Source organism: Ailuropoda melanoleuca, chromosome 6, assembly GCF_002007445.2.
Source record: "Ailuropoda melanoleuca isolate Jingjing chromosome 6, ASM200744v2, whole genome shotgun sequence".
Taxonomy (NCBI): Eukaryota; Metazoa; Chordata; class Mammalia; order Carnivora; family Ursidae; genus Ailuropoda; species Ailuropoda melanoleuca.
Genome location: NC_048223.1, coordinates 798,454 through 820,285, shown reverse-complemented (window position 1 = coordinate 820,285; position 21,832 = coordinate 798,454). Strand labels below are relative to the sequence as shown.

The following is a 21,832-nucleotide window of genomic DNA, read 5'->3' as shown; positions in this document are numbered from 1 at the left end:
GAAACAGGACAGGAAAAGGGAGGAAACAAAGCAAGTGTGTGCTCTCAGGCCAAGTCCTATAAAGGCAGTCTCTGCCTGATTCCGCAGGGGGCTTTGAATTGTAAGTTACATACCCACCTGTCATTGGCTAAAGGTCTTGTTATAGAATGTAAATTCATATGCATCTACCTCTGCGCGTGTGGAAGCAAAGTGCAATTCTTTTTAAAGAGTCACAGATGTTAGCTGTTGGAAGCAGAAACATACCAGGGTGGGAGATGGGGTGCACAAAACAGTAAAAAGGAATCTAAGGTGATCTGGGTCTAGAACTGATATCACTCACTATAGACAACGGTATTATGAAAATACCCCTTTCACTATTAATTCAAGAAATACAAACGGGAAAAAAAAAGTTAATACAGGCTGTAACAGTAAGATATTTTCTACCTATACAGACTGAAGAGTCAAAAGTTCTCACCACAAAAAAAAAAAAAAAAGTAGCTATGTGAGGTGATACAAGTATTAACTAACCTTATTGTGGTAACCATTTTCCAATATATACATACATAAAATCACTAAACTGTACACTTTAAATTTACACAGCATGTCAATTATATATTGATGAAGCTGGGAGAAAAACAGAAACAAGAGACTTATCTGTATTTTATTTATTGATAGGAAATACATTTTTCATTCAATTTTTGAACTTCATATATTCTACATATTTTCCCTAATATTTTATGGAATGTACAGTGGGGGAAAACCCCAAAATTTTAATGTTTATTCAAATCAAATTTGGTTATTTTCATTTTTGAAACTGCATGTTTGTAGGAAAACTTCTCAATCTTCAAAACGAAACAAAACAAAACAAAGAGGCAATATTCAGCTCCAGATTGGCAATGGTGAGACAGGCCTTTGCATTTGTTGTTATTGGAAGTACAAATTGGTACAGTCTTTTCTTTCAAAAATATTTGACAGAATGTATCAAAATTTAAGATTGCATGATGTCATGGTCCCTTTCCTAGGAATTTATCCTCCAGCCATACTCACACGAGAATAGGCTGGTTACTGCAGCACTACCCGTAAAGGCAAAAACTAAAAAGAATCAACTGGCCAGCAATAGGGGACATCCATACAGAATATTAGTTGTTAAAAATAATCCAGTGTACAACTGTATGTCCTGGCATGGAAAGATGCTCATGAGATATTGGATGTATTTGTTGCTTACTATGTAACCTTATGTAAAAGTTTTAACCTCTTAAATTCTTCATCTATCAAGTAAGGATAATATTGAAATGACAGGGTCACTATGCAGATTAAATTAAATACGTATCAAGTGTTTTGCATAGTGCTTGGCACATAGCAAATGATCAGTAACTATTAGTAATATCATTATTATTATTATTAAGAGAAAAAAATGAAGGCTTGAAAATAGCATGTATAATTATTTTTCTTCTGTTAAAAAAATCCAACTTATACTATACGAAAAAAATCTTACTAATTTTTTTAAAGTGTGAGACTTGGGGGATAGAGAAGTTTCACTTTTTACCTTATATGTTGGTATGTATAACATTTTCAACAAGGAGTGCATGCTAGTTACCTTGGCAGTGATGATGAAATATGGTTTTTAAAAAGAATGCATGAGACTACATCAAAATAAAAAGCTTCTGCACAGCAAAGATAACAACTAACAGAAGTAAAAGGCAAGCTACCAAATGGGAGAAGATACCTGCAAATGATACATCTGATAAGGGATGAGTAATCAAAGTATAGAAGAACTTATACAACCCAAGAACAAAAAAATGAACAATCCAATTAAAATGGGCAGAAGACATGAACAGACATTTCTCCAAAGAAAAAGATGGCCGCCAACACATGGAAAGATGCTCAATGTCACTGATCATCAGGGAAATGCAAATCAAACCCACAATGAGGTACCACCTCACACCTGTCAGAATGGCTAAAATCAACAGGAACCAAGTGTTGGTGAGGATGTGGAGAAAAAGGAACCCTCCTGCACTGTTGGTGGGAATGGTGCAGCCACTGAGGGAAACATTATGAAGGTTCCTCAAAAAATCAAAAATAGAACTATCCTAAGATCCAGTAATCCCACTACTGGGTATATACCCAAAGAATATGAAAACACTAATTTGAAAAGACATATGCATCCCCATGTTTATTACAGCATTATTTACAATAACCAAATTATGGAAGCAGCCCATATGTCCATCCATAGATGAAATGGATAAAGAAATGGTAGTATACACACACACACTAGAATATTACTCAGCCATAAAAAAAGGATGAGATCTTGCCATTTGCAACAATATGGATGGATCTAGAGGGTTTAATGCTAAGTGAAATAAGTCAGATAAAGACAAATACTGTATGATTTCACGTGTATGTGGGAATTAAGAAATAAAACAAAAAAGAGACAAACAATAAAACAGATTCTTAACTACAGAGAACAAACTGATGGTTACTAGAGGGGAGGTGGGTGAAGGGATGAAGGAGATAGGTGATGGGATTAAGGGTACACTTATCGTGATGAGTACTGAGTAATGCAGAGAATTGTTGAATCACTACATTGTACACCTGAAACTAATATAACACTGTACATCGATTATCCTGGAATTTAAAAAAATATATTTTTGTTTTAAAAAAGAATGCATGAGACTTAAGGCTCTGGAATGTTGGTAAGCTATTCCCACCAGCATCTCGTCTTTCTGTTGTTTAGTTCCTGCTTGAAAACACTCTTTTACTGAGTGCTCTCACCTTATGTTTCTGTGGGAGTGGACAAAGATATCACAACAGTGAGAATCAAGGGACTCAGGGGCACAGAAAATATACTGTCACAAGCCCACACTCAGAATGAATGATAAGCTGGTCTTCGTTTTGATAACAAGAAGCCATGCTATAACGTTAACAACACTGGAAAGACTGAGAATTCTATAGTTCTGATGTCTCAGTCAAATCTGTGAGGGTGTTAGGACAGTGTGATTTTTTAAAAAATTATATATATTATATATAAATTATATATATTTGATTGTAAACTATATATATACACATACTAAAACAAATCTCAGTGGTTTGCTTCAAATAATAGGGGAAACCAGGATTCTGGGATATTTAGAATACTGAAGACCAGACATTTGAGCCAAAACAATGCTGGCCTACAAAATTTTCTCTTTCATTGTCTGCCAGGAGGGTTACATAAGCCCTTCTTCAGTACCACCCAAAGCCTTGAGTAAAAGGAACACACACAAATAATGAAAAGACAAAGGCTCCAAGTGGAAATTCAATTGTATTTATTTTTCTTATACAGAATCAGAGAAGTAAAAACCAGTACCAAACTCCAGGTAAAATGGTTTGATAGGATTGATTTGGCTGCATACCTTCTGCAGGCAGAGCATTCTAAATTAAAAATAAACACACATATGTCATATTACAAAACGTAGAAGTAAATTTTTTAAAAAGTTAAAAGTACTAGCACATAAATGATGTAGTGTGTTAGGGAAACAGTCTCTGTCAATCGCCCATTTTCCCAATTAAATTAATCCACATTTCCTTTTTTAACAGCTTATTTTTTTTTCATAAAAGTTGTACTTTCAAAAGTTACTTTCTAATTATGTCTTAAGAACACAACTTATAATTAGCAACACTTCTCTCACCTTCTTCTACAGAGGGCTTTTCTGCCACGCCGGGGTCAAGGGCACCCCCCGCACACTAAATGTTTTACTCTGTCTTACGTGCTTCCCACATGTTGCACAGTCAGTGAAAGAAATGGCATCTCACATCCTAAATACTCAACACTGCCAATTACTTGGACTTGGTAGAACTGCGAACAGGTTTTGACAATGTATTTACTTCAAGAAAATGTATTCTATCAGGATATCAATACCTTGAAAGAAAGATCTCTGAAATTATTTTTCCATTTCAATTCTTAATATGCCTTTTCCATGGCAAAGCTGTCAGATGAAATGTTGAAATCTACCTATTTAGGTCTTTTCAGCTCTTTTATAGTAAGAAATATAAATAGCACCTTATCATGAATTCTGCAGGGGTTTTAACACTTATAATAATAGGAAAAACCCTTTAAAAAGTTGTTCTTACTTTTAGATTTCTAGCTTTAGTGTTCTTTAACAAAGGCCATATTTTATGCCCTTAAAAACAAAACAAAAAAATTACATCTGGCTTTGTCTATTAGTAAACACGTAATCATGGTTCATATTTCATTTTGGAAAAATATCTGTTATGTTCATTAATAAATGTTTCAACTAATTTCACTAAAAAAGAAAAGTTCTTCTAGTGTTTTCTAATGCCACAAGCTTACTAGGAAATTACTTCTAAAAATTGATAATACAAATCACCGATGTTTTAACTACTTTAAAAAAGAGGGGTATCTGTTCCTTTTACACTTAATAACCTGAAAAGGAGTCTATAAAAATATTTTTAAAAAATACAGTAACACTGCTCAGTTTTGTTAGGTCCCTTGTTTTTTGTTTTTTTTTGTTTTTCTTAGAAAGAATGTACAACTCTTTTTGCAATTATTGCTCACAAAAGAGAAAAAGATATTGTGCTCCCTTCAATTTAGTAGCAAACACAAACATCTACCCCGACCTCTCTCAGAGCACTGAGCGAGAGAGAGAAAAGGAATCAGAACATAAACCATAGGTCCTTCAGGAAAAGAAATCACTTCATTGAGCTGGAAGCAACAGCAGGCTTATGCTCTTGTCCACAGACACGCTCAGCGTCAGCCTGGACAGGGCAACACCAGCCCTGCCCCTCCTTCTCCCCCATAAAGTGCACCAAAGCCCTTTCTTCTACAACAGAGTCTTTCGGTATAAAAGTTGTAGTAGAAAATGGCTCTTCTGTTCTTTTGGGCACCTCTCCCGCCATCCTGCTCGTCTTGCTTTTGGGGTACTCTAACTTGTCTGCTTCCGTTTCCCAACTAGCATCCTTCCACTATCCACCGTGACTTCACTACTTTACCTCTGACCTTTTCACTTGCCTTCTTCCCAATCAGATAAAATGTATGCTGTCTGCCTCTATTCTGGTAGGTGGAAAAAGATCTTATTTAAGATCCCCGACAGATAAGCCCCCTTGGGAATTGAAGGTTCCTCTCAGAGACCTGAATTATTAATGTCTTTCAAAAAAGATATTAAATTCATAGATTATAAATAATGTCAGTTCAAAATATTCAACGCAACGCGGGCAGAGTGCACGCCGGTGAACCTAACGCCCTCTCTCAGTCCTTAAAAGCTAATAAAAATGTTTTTGGTTACATAAGAGGTATTGAGTACATATTTCATGCCTTTTTATACCAACTGTAGCAAACAGGGTTAGGATAATATACTTAGGAATCATTTTACTGAAATCAGAAACACAAGTCTCCACCATACACCCTTCAGAGGGTGGTTGTTTTTTTTACACGTCAGTCAGAGATCTGCTTCATCCTTCAAACAGTTTCATAGATAAGATTATTTTAAACACTTGAAATCTGGAAAGCAAAACTGATAAGGCTTCAGCATTTAAAAAGCAACAGTTTACTGCGTGTGCTGTCGGGTTGAAAGCTATGTCGTCCTGATGTTTTCAGAACGGTTTCAAGAGACAAAAAATACAGTCGCCACTGATCTATCAAAAACATTTGGCTGCCCTTTGTCAACAGCTACAAAATTATAGTGCTTTATAAAATAAACATCAAATTCTAAGCTGCAATTAAAAAAAATCCAACTTGTAATTTAAAAAAAAAGTTTTGTTTAATAAATGCTCATCATTAGTACCAAACTGGTCTCTTTCATAAGGTCTGTAGGGTAGGAACTGTGACCCACGTTCCTGCTCCTCTCCTGCGGGGAGGACGAGCTGTCTAGACGCTATGCAGTAAAGTAATGATGAAGGACAAACTACAAGAGAACCACGTGTGCCTTTGCAGATGAAGTAAGAAGATCCATCTGAACCAGCATGGATTCAAAACTACATTGTATTCCATACAGCAGAGATTTCCTATCCATACAATGATTTTTAAAGCTTGAGTTAAATATTTTTTTAAAGCATTTGGTACTACCGTCATCAACACAGTTTCTGAAACTGTCAATCGGGTCAAATTTTGTGTACATTTCCTGGACCGAGCCGCCTGTCACAAGTCACTGCCTGTGGTCAGCTTTTTATAGTTTATAATCAATTTGATGTATAAATTTCAACTCACACCCATCAAACTTAGTCATGGGGCAGCAGAGAGAAAAAGAGAGAAGCAATTCTGCTTCCTCAGTTCTGCAGAGGAACGCTGCATAGCCCATCACGGGAATGCAGGCCGGCAGAAACTGAGAACAGAGCATTTAACTGTTTCACTTAAGTTACTGTCAATCGAATCCAGGCAATGATGAAACTGGCCGCACGGAAAGGAGGGAGCGTGGAGTCATGGAGGCAGAAAGTGGGACACCTGCAGACTTACTCTGCTCCATTGCTTTTTGCCAAGAGGCCCAGGAAATGCCAGGTCAGGCTGCATCCAAGTTACAAGGCTAGTGATTACAGCCAGGTTAGGAAGGGCTCGCTTTTGTTCAGCGCAGACTCAACATCATTGAAGAGGGGGATCAGATCTTCAGATTCCAAAGTTCCTAGGTCAACGTTTGTTCCTGGGAGACAATCAAGAAAATCAGGGAAGCGGGTCTGCTGCGGATTGATGTTCATGGGTGTCTGTCCTGCGTTTTCCCCTAAAACAGAACAGACAACGACCACTTTAATTCCGTCAGTTTTTGAAGAGTTAACCCAACGCTCACCTCCATTTCTACAGCGCTTCCCTTTAAATGGAAGATTCTACTGCTGCGAGTCTGAAATAGTTCAGCTCTGTGAAAAACTTCAGCTACCAATGTTCCCGAAACCGAGCTGGTGATGTTCACTCATAAGGGATGCAGAGACGCCGGGTGAATCTTGATTTGTCCTGGGTAGACAGCGCCCAGAATGGATAAGCCCAAGAGACAGAAAGAAGCATGGGAAGGCACTGCGGATCCGACCTGTGACCTCTGCGCCTTCCCATGACAGCTGCATGAAGAGCTATTTTGTGAAAGAGGGGAGAGTCCCTCCCTGTAATAAATACCTTATCACAGAGCTATACTCTTAAGGATTTCATTGTGAAGCTTGTATCTACCCATGTCATCCCTCCTTATGTTCAAAGACAGTAGGGAGGAGTTTTAACCATGTTATTAAAAAGCTGGCTTCACTGATGGCCCTAGGGATCATTTTCAAAGTATTTTATAAAGGGAATTCTGTAGATCACCCCCCCCAAGACACACACACAACTGGCACCCCACAACTATCTACTTTTCTCACAATGTGTACGAGTCACAATGCATGTGAACATATGAAGGTTTTAAGAAGTCTTATTGTAAAGAGATCTGTTCTATTTTGTTTAGGCCACTATTACCTCAACCCATTTAATCATCCAATCCTATTCTGGCAGAATTTATATCCTAATGGGACTGGAGTCCACAAAACACAGTTGAGAAAAGGCTGTTCTAGGAAAATGAGATGTCTGGGATATGACATGAAGAATACATGTTCTTTATGAATAACAGTGTAGGAGAAAACATACTGACTTTTGTGCCAGTGGACGTGGCTCTTTGGCTGTATGACCTTAGACACACATAACTTGTCTGACCCTCAGTGTACCCATCTGCAACTGGGATGATAGGTACTTCTTCACACACTGGAGTAAAGCACCGTATACCGTCTGCCACACATCCACGGTTCTGGGCATCACGCACACATACAAACTTATAAAAATACAAAAATACAATAAATGTTGATTGTGCTGAGAGACAGAAAACCTAGGAACTCAATCACTGCTGATTACCCAATATCAGAACTACTGGTTAATTCAAATAGCCCTGATCAATTTTCTGAGGAGCTTCGTAACTAAGGCCAGCTTTGAACCTACAATCATTTCTAAGAAACTTGTTAAATTAGCTTTTGCGTCTTGTAAGTATGGTAGCCTTCCTGAAACTGCATGCAGAAATTTCATTATTCTGAGAAAAACTGGAGAAAATGCATTTTAACCAAATGTGTTTTCCAAGGAGAAAAATTACATCTTTCCGAGTGATGAGGGAGACATAATCAACTTGCCTTCTGGTGATAGCAAAGCTTAATGACTCTTCTGTAACCCATATAATATCAATGACTCTTGGCAATATGTTAGAGGATTTTCGTTGCAAAAGGCAGTAATTTGGGAAATTAAATCAAGTTCAACGTAACCTCAACATCAAATCTGACAAGTGTAACGTGACCTCAACATCAAATTTGATGTTGTAGAAAACAGCATCAAAACAGAACAGGAAATCCCAAGTAACTTTTACTACCCACCAGACCATAACAGATGGAAATGCGGCTGAAAAACAGTATGTGCCCTGAAGAACTCTCTGATCTCAAGCACTGGGTGTCTTTTTTCCTCATCTCCAGTCAGAACCATTCATCTCTATTGATTTCTCATAGACATTTTCTAATAACTCAAGAACACATTTTTTTTTTTTAGCCAAACAAAACCTATTTTAAAGAATTTCTCTTATCCCTTCTCCTCAGACATGGAAAGCATGAGAAGATTCGTTACAAGAGTCTTCGTTAAGGTTAACACTCTTAAATGATCTCTTTTTGGATCAACTTTGCAATCACATAGTGATCTTTTTGGTCTTTAACAGTTTTATCCATTAAAAAGCAGGAGAGACAAAATCCAGGTGATTCTTAAAAGGGTACAATTATTGCAGAATATTCTGGAAGAGTGGATGACTTTCCAACCTTTGCTCTTGCTATTCCCTTTACTCTGTTCCACACCACATCCAGCTGTTGTTTCCATGTGTGATTTGCAAAGGGAGTGTGCTTAGCTGGCTTGTTTCCATTCAACATGTGGTCAGTGAATCTAATAGACCTTTTCTAGCCACACTGGAGCTGTGCCCACCCCCAGCTTCTCCTCACCTTATTACTGTATTATTTCTCTTTCCTTGAGAAGGTTCATGCCTACTTCCTAGAAAGACTTCACAGACATGACCCTAAACTCCAGGGCTGACACCCACTTAACCAGGTTAACTTGGAAGCCTAGCATTTATCAAGTTCAATTTGTCCATTACTTCAGCCTCTCAGAAGGGGTGGGGGGAAGAGAACTTTGGGCCAAGCTCTGTGATCTCATGACTCCCCACAACTCCATGAAGTAAGCATATTACTCCCACTTATAGGTGAGAAATCCAAGGCCTTGGCATGTTCTATCACTTTCCCAAAGTCACTAACAAGAAGTGGAGAAACAGAGATTCAACTCAGGTTGCCTGTCTACAAGGACTATGTTCTTTCCAGAATACCACTTAATTCCATATTTTGGCCTCAAAATATTCCCTACTTTGAGATCATTCTTAAAAGCCACAGGGACTCCTGGGTGGCACAGTTGGTTAAACGTCTACCTTTGGCTCAGGTCACGATCCCAGGATCCTGGGATCAAGTTACATTGGGCTCCTTGCTCCGCGGGGAGCCTGCTTCTCCCTCTCCCTCTGCCTGCCACTCCCCCTGCTTGTGTGCTCTCTCTCTCAAACAAAGAAATAAAATCTTAAAACAAACAAACAAAAAAAGCCCATAGAATAGAATCCATCTTTTTTTTTTTTTAATGGTCAGGCTTAGATTTAGATCTCCTTAGTCATTTTTTTATTTAACTTTTGTTTTTTATCTTTACTGGTTTCCCAGTGTTTAAAAGATGAAAGCAAACAATTATTAAATATAGGAAGGAGCCACTTCCTAAGGCTGTTCCAAAGAGGACAAAATAAATCTCACACCAAAAAATAAAGAGAGATGAAGAAAGTGAGGGAGGGAGGTGGGAGGGAGGGAAAAAACTGAAGTAATAAATTGACGAATAACAAAACAAACACTTCAAACTATTCCCGTGTGACTCCTCACAAGACAGTCTGTGCTATCCTCTACACACGTCAATGACGACCTGCAGAGAGACCCCAAAGCAGCCGCTCCAACCTAGTGTACTGCTGAGACGCCTGGCCGACCTTGCCTCTGTCTGACTGGTGGTTTAGCTTCAGAGACTATGATACAGATGACAGTCATCTAAGAACACAGTGTGACAAACACAGGCACTGTGGACAATCACACTGGGGAAAGGACTTCTTTTTCTTTCTTTCTTTCTTTCTTTTTTTCTTTCTTTCTTTCTTCCTTCTTTCTTTCTTTCAAGATTTTGTTTATTTATCTGACAGAGAGAAAGTGAGCACAAGCAGGAGGACTGGAAGGCAGAGGGAGAGGGAGAAGCAGACTTCCCGCTGAGCAGGGAGCCCAATGTGGGGCTCGATCCCAGGACCCCAGGATCACGACCTGAGCCGAAGGCAGACGCTGAACTGACTGAGCCACCCAGGGGCCCCCAAAGGACTTCTTTTCATCGCAGGACAATCAATTTTCTGTCATCAGCGATGACAGAGGAGAAACTTACACGAATAATTCCAAATAGTGGACCCCTCAGTCATGATTTATTTTTGGTTCTAGACTATCCTCTGGGAGTTTAGGACTTATAATTAAATCTGGCTGTGGCTAAGAAGACCAAATCTGGCTTTTGCAATTGGAGGCCTCACTCCTTGAGGAGGAGACAGGACCAGAAGCCAGCTGGGGCCTGGCCTAAAAGGGGGACTAGGTCAAAAGTACCCTGACTCTTCTCTTTAATGGCTGAGGGAGGACATCGTTACCATGTTGAGACTTGGGAGCTGACAATTTAGAATCTTCTGAGTGGCTTAACTTTTCAAATGCCCAATGCAGCAAAGGACATGAAAACATTTGCATGTGGGTAGAACTGTAAACCAGTTCCACTTCTCAAGAGAAAAAGTGGCCCATACATTACAGCTGAAAGGAGAACAGCATACATACGCACTGTGGAAGAATGGCAGAGCAGACAGTGGCATCAATGCGACCGTGAGCAGGGGCTACATGAAGCAAGGACAAAAGAAAGAAAGAAAAAGAGAGAAAGAGAGAAGGGAGGGAGGGAAGAATTTAAAATCCTATCCCTGTATATAAAACTATATTTGTATAAACTAAGGAGAAGGGACGAGAATTTATTAATAGTGCCTGGGGTTTGGGCGACTTTTCACGTGTCATTTTCTTTTATTGTTGAGATGAAGTGTTTCTGGTTGGAATTAGAACTGAGATGACCGAAGGGGCGATATGAAAAGGCAAACACACTGCAAGGACTTGCAGGCTTTGCTCCCACCTGTGTCCATCTCGTCCACGTTGCTGAGGAAATCCTCCGGAGTCGTCGGGACACTGTAGCAGCCTAACCCCAGGCCACTGTCAGTGCTCTGCTCCCTCGAATGATAAGGCCCTCTGGGAAGCAAAGGATGGAGACACTTCAATGTGAGCCCATGCCAAGAAATTCCAGAATCAAAACACGGCCATGAAACCCCTCAGCTGGTCTACTTCTGTCATGCTGCCCAACTTTCCAGGGAATGGAGGGCAGCCACTTTGCACCTCCCTTTAGTTTTTCAACATGCATACCAATGTCAGTGAAATGAAAAGACTAGACAAAAAAAACCTGGCCATTCATAGTAAATTGATGCTGATTTCCTTTTAATCTCAAAATAATAATTTGAACACTGTTCTGCATATAGACTATGATACCATTTATGTAAAATTTTTTTAAAAGTGTTGAATATTGCTCATATTCGAATGCACACATTAACAAGCAATCGGAAGTATAAAAATATGTGTAATGGACACACACCAATTTCTGGACAGTGGCTCCCACTAGGGAGGGAAAAAGAAAAACATTTCAGGGGCGCCTGGGTGGCACAGCGGTTAAGCGTCTGCCTTCGGCTCAGGGCGTGATCCCGGCATTATGGGATCCACTCCCCCTGCTTGTGTTCCCTCTCTCGCTGGCTGTCTCTATCTCTGACTCCCCCTGCTTGTGTTCCCTCTCTCGCTGGCTGTCTCTATCTCTGTCGAATAAATAAAATCTTTTAAAAAAAAAACAAAAAAACAAAAAAACAAAACAAAAAAAACATTTCAGTGGTGGTGGGGATGGTTTAAATATTAACTATTAATACTTTAAAAAAATAAGATCTATGGAAGTATGGCAAATCTGGGTGTTGGATACCTGCGTAAATCCTACGTTCTATTTTTCTGTATATTTGTAATACTTCTAAATCAACAATTTAAAAATTCCCTTTCTTCATTATTTCAATTACTCTTTGTTTTTACCTCCCTTTCTGTTTTTACTAACTTTCATAATTGTATTTGTCTGCTACAAGCCTCTGCAAGGGCAGAAAAGACACAGGAAATAGACAACTGCCCTTTATTTGGGTTTAAAAAGCTACAATTGCATGGTGCACTGGGTGTTATACGCAACTAATGAATCATCGAACTTTACATCAGAAACCAGGGATGTACTGTATGGTGACTAACATAATATAATAAAAAAACATTTTAAAAAAAGCTACAATTAAGGTTTGACTACTTCTACTCATGAACATATTTCTGGCTAAATTATCTCTTCCTTCTGCTCGTATGTTGCATATTTTAAAAACATCATCTCTTTGTTTTAATTACATTTTTTATTGTAAAACAATTTTAGACCCACATAGAAGATGTGAAAAGAGTACAGAGTTCCCGTGTGCCGTTCACCCAGCTTCCCCAAGGACATCTTACACAACCATAGTACAATTACCAACATCAGGAAATGGAGAGCTTCCCTCGATCCCCACCCCAAGATCCCAGGTCCCCACCTTTCCCCAACATAAACAAAGACCCATTATACTCTAGACCACATAATAAAGAAAGCAAAAATAAGTCAGTCACTCCAAAATGTTAACTTACCCATTGAGGAAAGGATCAGAGCTATTATTAGTGATGGATCTCATGTCTGGGGTCATGGCTGGCGGGTTGACAGCAGCCTGAACTGTGGCCAGAGTCTCGGCTTCCATAGGGAGCTGTCTACAGAGGGCAGCTTCCTACAGAAATATGACAGAGGGAGAGGCAAGTTACTCACTCATTGTCACAAGGATTGGAGCAAAGTAGATTTCACATGAAAACTTTTCACCAAACACAAAGCACTTCATGTGTGTTCCCAATAAGTCAAAATCATCAGGAAATCATTACTGTTCCTTCTCTGGAGAAAGTCTTCCAGGCATAAGTCACTTTCTGACATTCACAAAGTTAATGAGAAGCTCAGCTAATATCTACCTCAGGACACTTAGGTAGCGACTGTCCCACCCACCCAGGTGTTTAAATACCCAAGCCAAGACACTTTCTCAAAGACAAAGCTATTTTTATCCCAGGTGCTCAGAGCAAATCTAAATTAATCAAAGCAGTTGAACTCCTTTGGCCTAGCAAGAACATTCTGGTCTTTGCCACTAACAGGCCCATAATGCTGCGCAATTACAAAGTCAGGCTCTCCATCAAATCATAGCTGGCAGTTCTATATCAACAGCCAGGAGAACAGAACAACCAGTGAAAAAGTCTGTTAGTCCATTGGTTTTTCTATTTGACTAGTCATTCTGTTGACCCGATTAAAATGGCTGAAGGGTGGGGAGCCATGCAGAGCCAATCCAAATCCCACTAACAACACACTTGATAGCATATGGATTTCATTAGCAAAAATCAGAACGCTAGAATTATTTTGTTTTGATTGGCATGACTCTGCCAAAGAGAGTCAACCCAAAAGGTTATGAATTTGACTGCAATTACTTTCTCTAGGTAAGACCTCCAGGGAGTCTCTCCCATTTTGACAAACATGAGCAGACATCAAATTCCTTGCAAATTTGCTGCTCTTTCCAGAGAAAAATACTTTTATATGCTTACACTTGCATCCAAAACCCAAGTTAGGCCCTTCCTATATTTATGCCTATCAGTTTCCCACTTTCAGCCTGAAGTCATTGGTCTTCCCATCCCTCAAACCCCAAAACCATGGCTACAATGGCAAACAGAATAACCAGGCCATTTAAATTACGGTATCTCTGTTAGATCTCTTCCAGCCTTAACATGCTATGATTTTAGAGAGTAACTGCTGTCTAGACAAGTCTAGTGAAGTCATCGGCAATAAAAACTTTCGGTTACTAGAGTTCATTGTACTGTTATGAGGAGTTATGGTAGCATGACTCTTACAAAACGTGAGACATCTGATTGATAAGAAACTGCATTGTTAATTTATACTGAAATAAACATCCTGCCTAGGAAGGGCTTCTGGCTCGCTTCTCTTCATCCAGGTTGCAAATAACCAGAATACTTAACTAACAAATTTTCTTCAGTTATCCATAAAAAGCAAAAAACAACAACAAAAAAGGGGTATCTTTTTTTAGAGGTGATTTTAGTCCATCATTTTAATCTTCAAAGTAACTTCTGAATAAATCTAGAAAAATTAAATTATTTCCTGACAGATGTTTTTACATGGCAGGCCAGTGTGCATTAGAAACCTTATTCTGCAACCAAAGCTCTCCTGAAGGCCTCATACAGAAGAACAGGACTGAACCGCTGCGAGAAGCCTAGAGTCCACCAAGCACACTCACACACACAAACCAGTCTGAAAACATCTAGACAATGATATCATTTCTAGTTATGAGCTCTAACTGCAGAGATCCTTTGGGCAATAACCTTCATTACATAAAGAATCAACTTTAACTAGCACAATCCATTTTATAACCATTCTGAATAAATGTGGGGTTTACCCCTAAACAGATGCTCTTTTTATCGTTTCCTTTATTTTTTAATTTATTTAAATTCAATTAATTAACATATAGAGCATTATTAGTTTAAGAGGCAGAGTTCAATGATTCATCAGTTGCATATAACACCCAGTGCTCCTTACATCACATGCGCTCCTTAATGCTCATCACCCAGTTACCCCATCCTCCAACCCCCCTCCCCTCCAGCAACCTTCAGTTTTTTTCCTATGATGAAGAGTCTTTTGTGGTTTGTCTCCCTCTCTGATTTCGTCTTCTCTTATTCTTCCCTTCCTTCCCCTATGCTCCTCTAAACAGATGCTCTTTTAAACATACAAGTTGAAGAGATTACTGTGTTTCCTTATATCTGACAAAATTTTCACACCGTAAGTCTTAAGAATACTAGTTGAATTTCTAATATCCAGGTAGTCTGAATTTAAATATAGTAAGAATTATTTCTGGAACTTCACTGTATAAAATATATATATATATATATATATATATATATATATGTATATATATGTGTATATATATACACACACACAATATATATATATTTTTTGTCATCTATAATAACATATAAGATGGAAGTAAAATGTTTAAAATTATAAGTAAAAATATCAGAAACTAGCTATAAAATATATAGTTCTAAACTTTACTCTTCATTTAAATTACTCCTGGCATATTTCAAATAGATACAATATGTATTTTTGAGAGAAAGCTTGTCTATGGTTAAATATATAAATAAAATTCAAAAGACTAGAATAACCAAAGCTGAAAGAACCTATACCATATTGGGGAAAACGTTTCACTGTGCCATCTGCCAATTCACATCTGTTCCCACTATTTTGAATTAAAGATAACTGAAGTTCCATTCCTCAGCATGGTTATTTTCCCAACTATTTTGATGGACTGACACCATGTCATCGAAGGAGCAATGCTATGTTATGACTGTAGGGGGCTCACATTATCACTTTCCATCTTTTAATGACTAACAAATGAGGAAGAATACAGAAAGGGTGTTGAATGTAGCTGAGTAATAACTTTGAAATAGAAATCAGACTAGTGTGAGTTAGAAAGTTATCACAGAGGTCAACACTCTTTCCAAGATTATTTCTTGGGCTACAAGTCATTCCACACAGCCGCCAACATGATCATGTTGGCCCCCTGGCTTCGCCCATCTGGATGGTGGCCCACAAAGCCCTATATGACAGCCCTGTCCATTTCCCCTCCTTCTGACATGTTCCCCTCACTCACCTTCCCGCTGCTCCTCCCATTGCTAGCATCTGCACAAGTGTTCCCTCTGCTTGGAACATACACCTCAGATCTTCCCAAAGTTCATACCTTACTTCATGTCTGCCTCCTACAAATGCTATCCCTTCGGAGATTGCATTAACTTTTCTTCATAGCAACTTAAGTGCTTTTCTCTGTCTATCCCATTAGAATGTTAGAAAACTCCACGAAGGAAGAAATCTTATTTGTCATGTTCACAACTATATCCTCCCTGCCTGTAATAGTCTAGGCATACAGTAGGTACTCAATAAATATTTGCTCAATGAATAAATGACACCTATTACTCGAATTCAAATGGGAATATTTTAAGTGGTGATTAGTAATAAAAGAAAAAATACACTAAGAACATCCAATTCTCATCTTCAACCACAAATATAATTAAAATAACAGCCTATGTATACATCTCAACTGGCCAGGCACAAACTCCATCCTTGTCTGATGATCCCACTGCTCTCCTCCCTGCTGCTAAGACACAAGATAAGCAGGAGGACACAGTGGTCAGAATCAGGAATTCTGGGACCAGATGCTTGGATGTGAACCATGGCTCTACCATCTCCTAGCCAGTTAAACTCTCTGTTCCTCATTTATTTTTTTTCTAAGATTTTTTATTTATTTGAGTGATGCAGACAGAGTACAAGCAGCGGGGAAGGGCAGAGGGAGAGGGAGAAGTAGACTCCCCGCTGAGCAGGGAGCTCAACATGGGACTTGATCCCAGGACTCTGGGATCATGACCTGAGCTGAAGGCAGACCCTTAGCCGACTGAGCCACCCAGGTGCCCCATCTGTTCTCATTTATAAAGTGGGGATAATGTACAGTATCTACCCACAAGATCATTTAATAAATGTTAATTAAGTAATATTATCATCTCATGTTCTGTATTCCAATCCCAGAAAACAAAACCAAACAATCTTAGAAGTCACATTATCGTGTGGAACTGGTCCATACTGAGTGGTTTGACATTTCTTCCTGGTCAACTTTCACCTCGGAAGGATTAAATCCAAGTGTGAAATTCATCAAGATGAGTCAGAAAAGCTAAGAAAACAATTTTCTTTCTTTTCTTCTTCTTTTCTTTTTTAATAAGGACAGGTCTGTAAGCTTTTTTTTGTATAAAATTAGTTTTTAATATACATGGAGCATAGTGAGAAGTTTCATTCACTTAATTATATTTTATAATGTAATAGTTCCATATTTAGAAGTACCTTTTTTTTTTTAATGAAAATACTTTCCTATTTCTACTCATGATCTGAAGGAGAAAAAGAGCAGTATAAAACCCAAAGTTTGGAAATAAAAGGACTAACATCACTAACACGTCTGAATCCAAACAAGGGAGGATTTTTTTCAAAAATAACAACTAAATTTAGGTATGAAATTAAATCCCAGACTCAGGATGATTTTGGCTACCGCATGACATCTGCGGCCCTACACGCCTGACTTTGGTTTGACCAAGAAGCAGCAGTCAAGACTGATGAAGGTAAAACAGCTAAACCACAAACAGAAGACAGTGGCACTGGACTAAGCACACGGATGTGGAAACAGAGGCTCAGTCAGCCATGGCTGGTCTAGGACTAGACTCAGGCCTCCAACAAGGAGAGTGGATGTGGCAGCTGCTCTAACCGTTGCGGGGGCTCCAGCTCCCCCCAGTCTAAGCAGCACAAATGCTAAACTGGAGGCCCATCTGAGTCCCTGGGTCTGACTCTCATCTCCCACTTCCACTCTAGTCCAGTAGCTCTAGTCACAGACACCTTCCCAGGGTCCCCCCACCTTGTCCTCCCCAACAAGCCTTCAGTTTCCTAGACTCCTCCTACTTTGGGTCCCTCTTCATCTAGCCGTATCTCACCCACCCTTAGAAGTTCTGTTGTACCAACTTTTCCAGAATGCCTTCCCTGACCACCAAAACCACAGAAAGCCACCAGCTTCCCCCTGTCCTGGCTCTGGACTCCTAAATAAGGTGTCCCGCTGGGGTAGGATACCCCACGTCTCACAATCCACTCCTCATCTGGCCCCAAAGCAACTCTTCCTATCAACTTCAAGCTTTCTCTTAACGCTATCACCACCTACACCAGTGCAAAAATCCAAGTCCACTGACTCCCTCAGCCCCCATAACAACTCATTCATTTGTACCTGTATTTATTTATTTTTCAAATACTACAGAAATTACCAGGTGCCGGGTACTCTTCTCGGCAGCAAGGATATAGCAATGAACACAGACAGTGCCCTACCTGACAGAGGATTCTAGAGAGACAGATGTGGACAAGGGCCAAGCCTTGTGGGTCCTATCTCCGTTATATCTCCATGCTCCAAACCTCTGTTCCATTTCAGGTAGCAGATCAGCACTGCTTCTCTGGCTATTCCAACAGACTTGCCTACCTCTAGTCAGCCTCCGCAGGCAAGGCTGCGTCGTCTCTGTTCTACACTTTGCAAATAGTGACCAGAGGAGAAAAAGCAGGCTGCAAGGGACCAGGGGATCATATCTCATGAAGAAGCAGGGAACTGTTTAACCAGAAGGGACACCTGAAGGGTGTACCTTGGTTCTCAAACTATTCATGAACTATCACATGAAAGAAGGAAGATAGATTCCTTCTGCCGAGGATTTGAGACAGATCTGATGAAGTGCTTTCTAGTTAGTAGTCCTGTCGAGTGGTACAACTGGCTCTCTCAATTCTCTGGGCTACTGGCCACTGGAATTCTCAAACAGCTGTGGAAGGTTAAATGCTATTAGACATGTTCAAAGCTTGGCACAGGAGAAAAAGCATCTCTGGAATCAGAAAGGTTGGAGTTCAAATCCCAGCTCAGTTACTGCCTAACTATAACATCTTCCATGATAGTTTATTTATCTAAAAAAAAAAAAAAAGGACAGCTTATAAAACTCACCTTGCTGAGCTGTTATAAGATTTAAAAACATATTTACAAAGAACCTGGTCCAAAGAGGCAGTCAACAGAATGAGTTACTGACAGTGGTGTATGTTTCAGGAGGAAGAGATGTCAGCTAAAGCTCGCGTATCACTTACTATGTGGGGAGCACTGTCCTAAACACTTTTAGCATTTCATCCTCATGACAACCCAACCGTCTCCATTTTACAGACGAGGAAACTGAGGCACAGACAAGTTAAGCAAACTTTCTTCCCAAGATCTGGCTCCAGAGTCTGTTCTCCTAGCTGTCACACTGACAGTGTGGCAGAGAAAGGAAAACCAAGGGCTGAGATCAGAAGACCTCAAATTTTCGGTTCTTTCACCTACTGGCTGTGGGACTTGGGCAAGTTATCTCATTTCTCTGAGCCTATTTTCCCAGCTGTTAAATGAAAATACCAACCCTCTTCCTTCAGGCCGTATGGAGGAGGACTGGGTGGCACAGCCTGTTTTGGGTCCTGAACACAGTTTCCCTTGCCCAACTGGGAAAAAAATTGAATTGGACATATTCTATGGTTCTTTTCCATGTATATGGGTGGAGTTAGTGTCCTGGGAATTCACAACACATTAAGCACAGTTGTAAGCTCAGATTTTAAAGACCGGTTTCAGAAAGATCTGGAAAACTGCCCCCAGGAACCCCACCCCTCCCGTCCCCTGCCACAACGGTATTTTTTTCTCTATCCAAACTGAGGGTGGAAAGACTGTTGCAAAATAAGGGCTTGAGAATCTCTTTCAGAGTCTGTGGTTGTCCATCTAGGTCTCTGAAACGAATAATTATATGTGGGTTAAAAAAAAACCAAAAAACAAAACTAAACCCCTTTCCTAGCAGCTGGGGAAGGGGGTGGGGTGTAATATAGCTAGAGGGATGTGAAAGACAAATGCTGATTTGTAAGTTGAACATGTCCCTGGAAGCAAACCTCAAACCTCCTTTCCTTCCAGCTCCCCACTGGCCTGCAGCTTGCCTGTGGAATAAATCAACAGAGGAGGTGAGAAAGCAAACAGCAGTTGAAAGCATCCTGCAGCCCTGTCTGTCCTTGGCTGAGGGAGTGCCCTATAGCCAGCCAGCTCCTGCCCTCACTGGAATGGACTTCAAAGAGAAGCGAGATGACAATAACCCTTCTGAGGGGGCTCTCCGTGATGGGAGTGTGTGTGGCCAGGGGTTCCACAAAACTGGAGGATTGGATTGTTTTAATTATAAAGGGTGGGGTGAGTAGAAACAAATGAAAAAAAGTCAAATAAAGAAAGTATTTTGAAATCCTAACATTAAAATAGTTATTCTAGTGCAGAAAAGTTGCTGTCTCTGCCAAAACCCTCGGGGACTTCAGAGGCAGAATGCTGAATTATTTACCTTCTTTATAGAAAAAAAAAATTCCCAATGTAAGTTTCTTTTCAACTCTGTGCCAAGAGATTCTAGAAATTTGTTGTCACATTTCCTGGAGCCTCCCTTTTTCAAATACTTCATCACACATGCTCAGCCGCCAGACCGTTGGTATGAAAGAACAGTCGAAACTCTAACACTTTGGGGAAGACATTTGTTGAGTCCATAATGATTACCCATGGCCTGTTTGTTGCTCCTTCAATTCAGGATGTATACCAAATTCGTGTGTTATTCTATAATCTCTGTTACCCCTTAGAATCACATTAAGGAAAACATCACAATTTAGATATTCCCTCTTCACTTAAAAAAATAGCTGAATGGATTTTGAAATGATCTGTTTCTTCACACCTTGGTGATCATATGAAGATCAGAAACATGAGGCTGCTTTTCTTTTGTGCAAACGTGGTGACCCCCTATTTGAAAAATGTCTTCAATTTACAACATTTTTAAAAAGGGTCCTCGTACAAAGACTCGAATTGATATTACCCTTCAACAACATGGGAGTACCAGGGCATTTTTAGAAAATGGACTCTTTCCGGGACTTGACAGAAGCTAGAATTGAAGCTCTCTGGAGAATACGGACCAAGTTTGCTCCCTGGTATGCATTTAGTACCTGGAGCATTTGCTGAACAAATCAATGAATGACTTAAGTAGCCAGGCTGCCACAGATGCAGTTACACAGTGGTTGGACGACATGACCTCTGATGTCCCTGCCCTGAAACCTAATTCTATGAGAAATGCTTTTCTAGAAGTTAAATTATAGTTGTCTCAAGGAAAGACTCTTTATGAAATAGCCACCATTTATGCTTCATGGTCTGCTATAACACGACACTTTTCCACCTCTCTAAATAGCTATTCTTTACATGACAAAAACCAGACTCCAGATTCTTCTCCCAGAGCAGTGCTGCTCACAGCTGGGCGTGTCCCTCCCGGGCCCCAGTCAGGAATGGCTGCTCGAGGCCGGCCAGCTGGCCAGCCGGACCCATAGTGGCTGTCAGGCCTAACAGAAATCTGTGAGACCTGCCAGAAGAATTCCAAGGCCTCCGGCCCAAACCCTCTGTCTTCGTCCCCGTTGCCCTGGCAACTGGAGGCCAGGCTTAGTCAGCAGTTTAGTTCGACAAGCTGCATTCTCCTGTCCACGGAGCCCCAATTAAGAGAAGGACCAGGGTAAAAGCAGGGCTAAATCTGTCTAAGAATAAAAATGGTTTCTCAACAAGACAGGCCCTGAGAAGGGGCAAGGGGGAGCTAAGGCTTCTCCACTTGAGAATCTTCCAGGCCCTGAAGGCTGACAGGAAGTCCTTGAGGTTAAGATCTGCAAGGCAGAAGGCCCCCCAGCTTCCTAATTAAATGAATAATACACATGAAAAGAACTACCCTGCTCAGATAAAGCCGTGATTCTATTTTCATGTCAAGGAATTGTTCTTTTAGATGAGTAAATAGTGACTGAGAAGCCTGTTTCTCAATTTCTTACCAGTTACCAAAATTTTCCGTTTCATTGGGTAAAGTTGCAAACGTGCCCTTTACGATACTGAGCAAATACTGTGTTGATTTAAGCTGCAACAGCAGAATATTCTGCAGTCATTGTGGGCATGTGTGGTTCCTGGTATTT

At 40.0% G+C, this 21,832-nt stretch overlaps 1 protein-coding gene across 1 annotated transcript in view; it reads right to left on the bottom strand.

Annotated features, from left to right (window-relative positions):
* Window positions 1-3,267: 3,267 nt before the first annotated feature.
* WWTR1 (WW domain containing transcription regulator 1) overlaps window positions 3,268-21,832 on the bottom strand; it is a 138,777-nt gene continuing 120,212 nt past the window's right edge. Inside the window, exons 5-7 of the mRNA XM_002923448.4 lie at window positions 12,805-12,938; window positions 11,204-11,316; window positions 3,268-6,686 (exon numbers count right to left, since the gene is read on the bottom strand). Coding sequence (XP_002923494.2) covers window positions 6,502-6,686; window positions 11,204-11,316; window positions 12,805-12,938 — 432 coding nt within the window. The 3' untranslated portion in view covers window positions 3,268-6,501. The remainder of the gene's footprint in view (window positions 6,687-11,203; window positions 11,317-12,804; window positions 12,939-21,832) is intronic.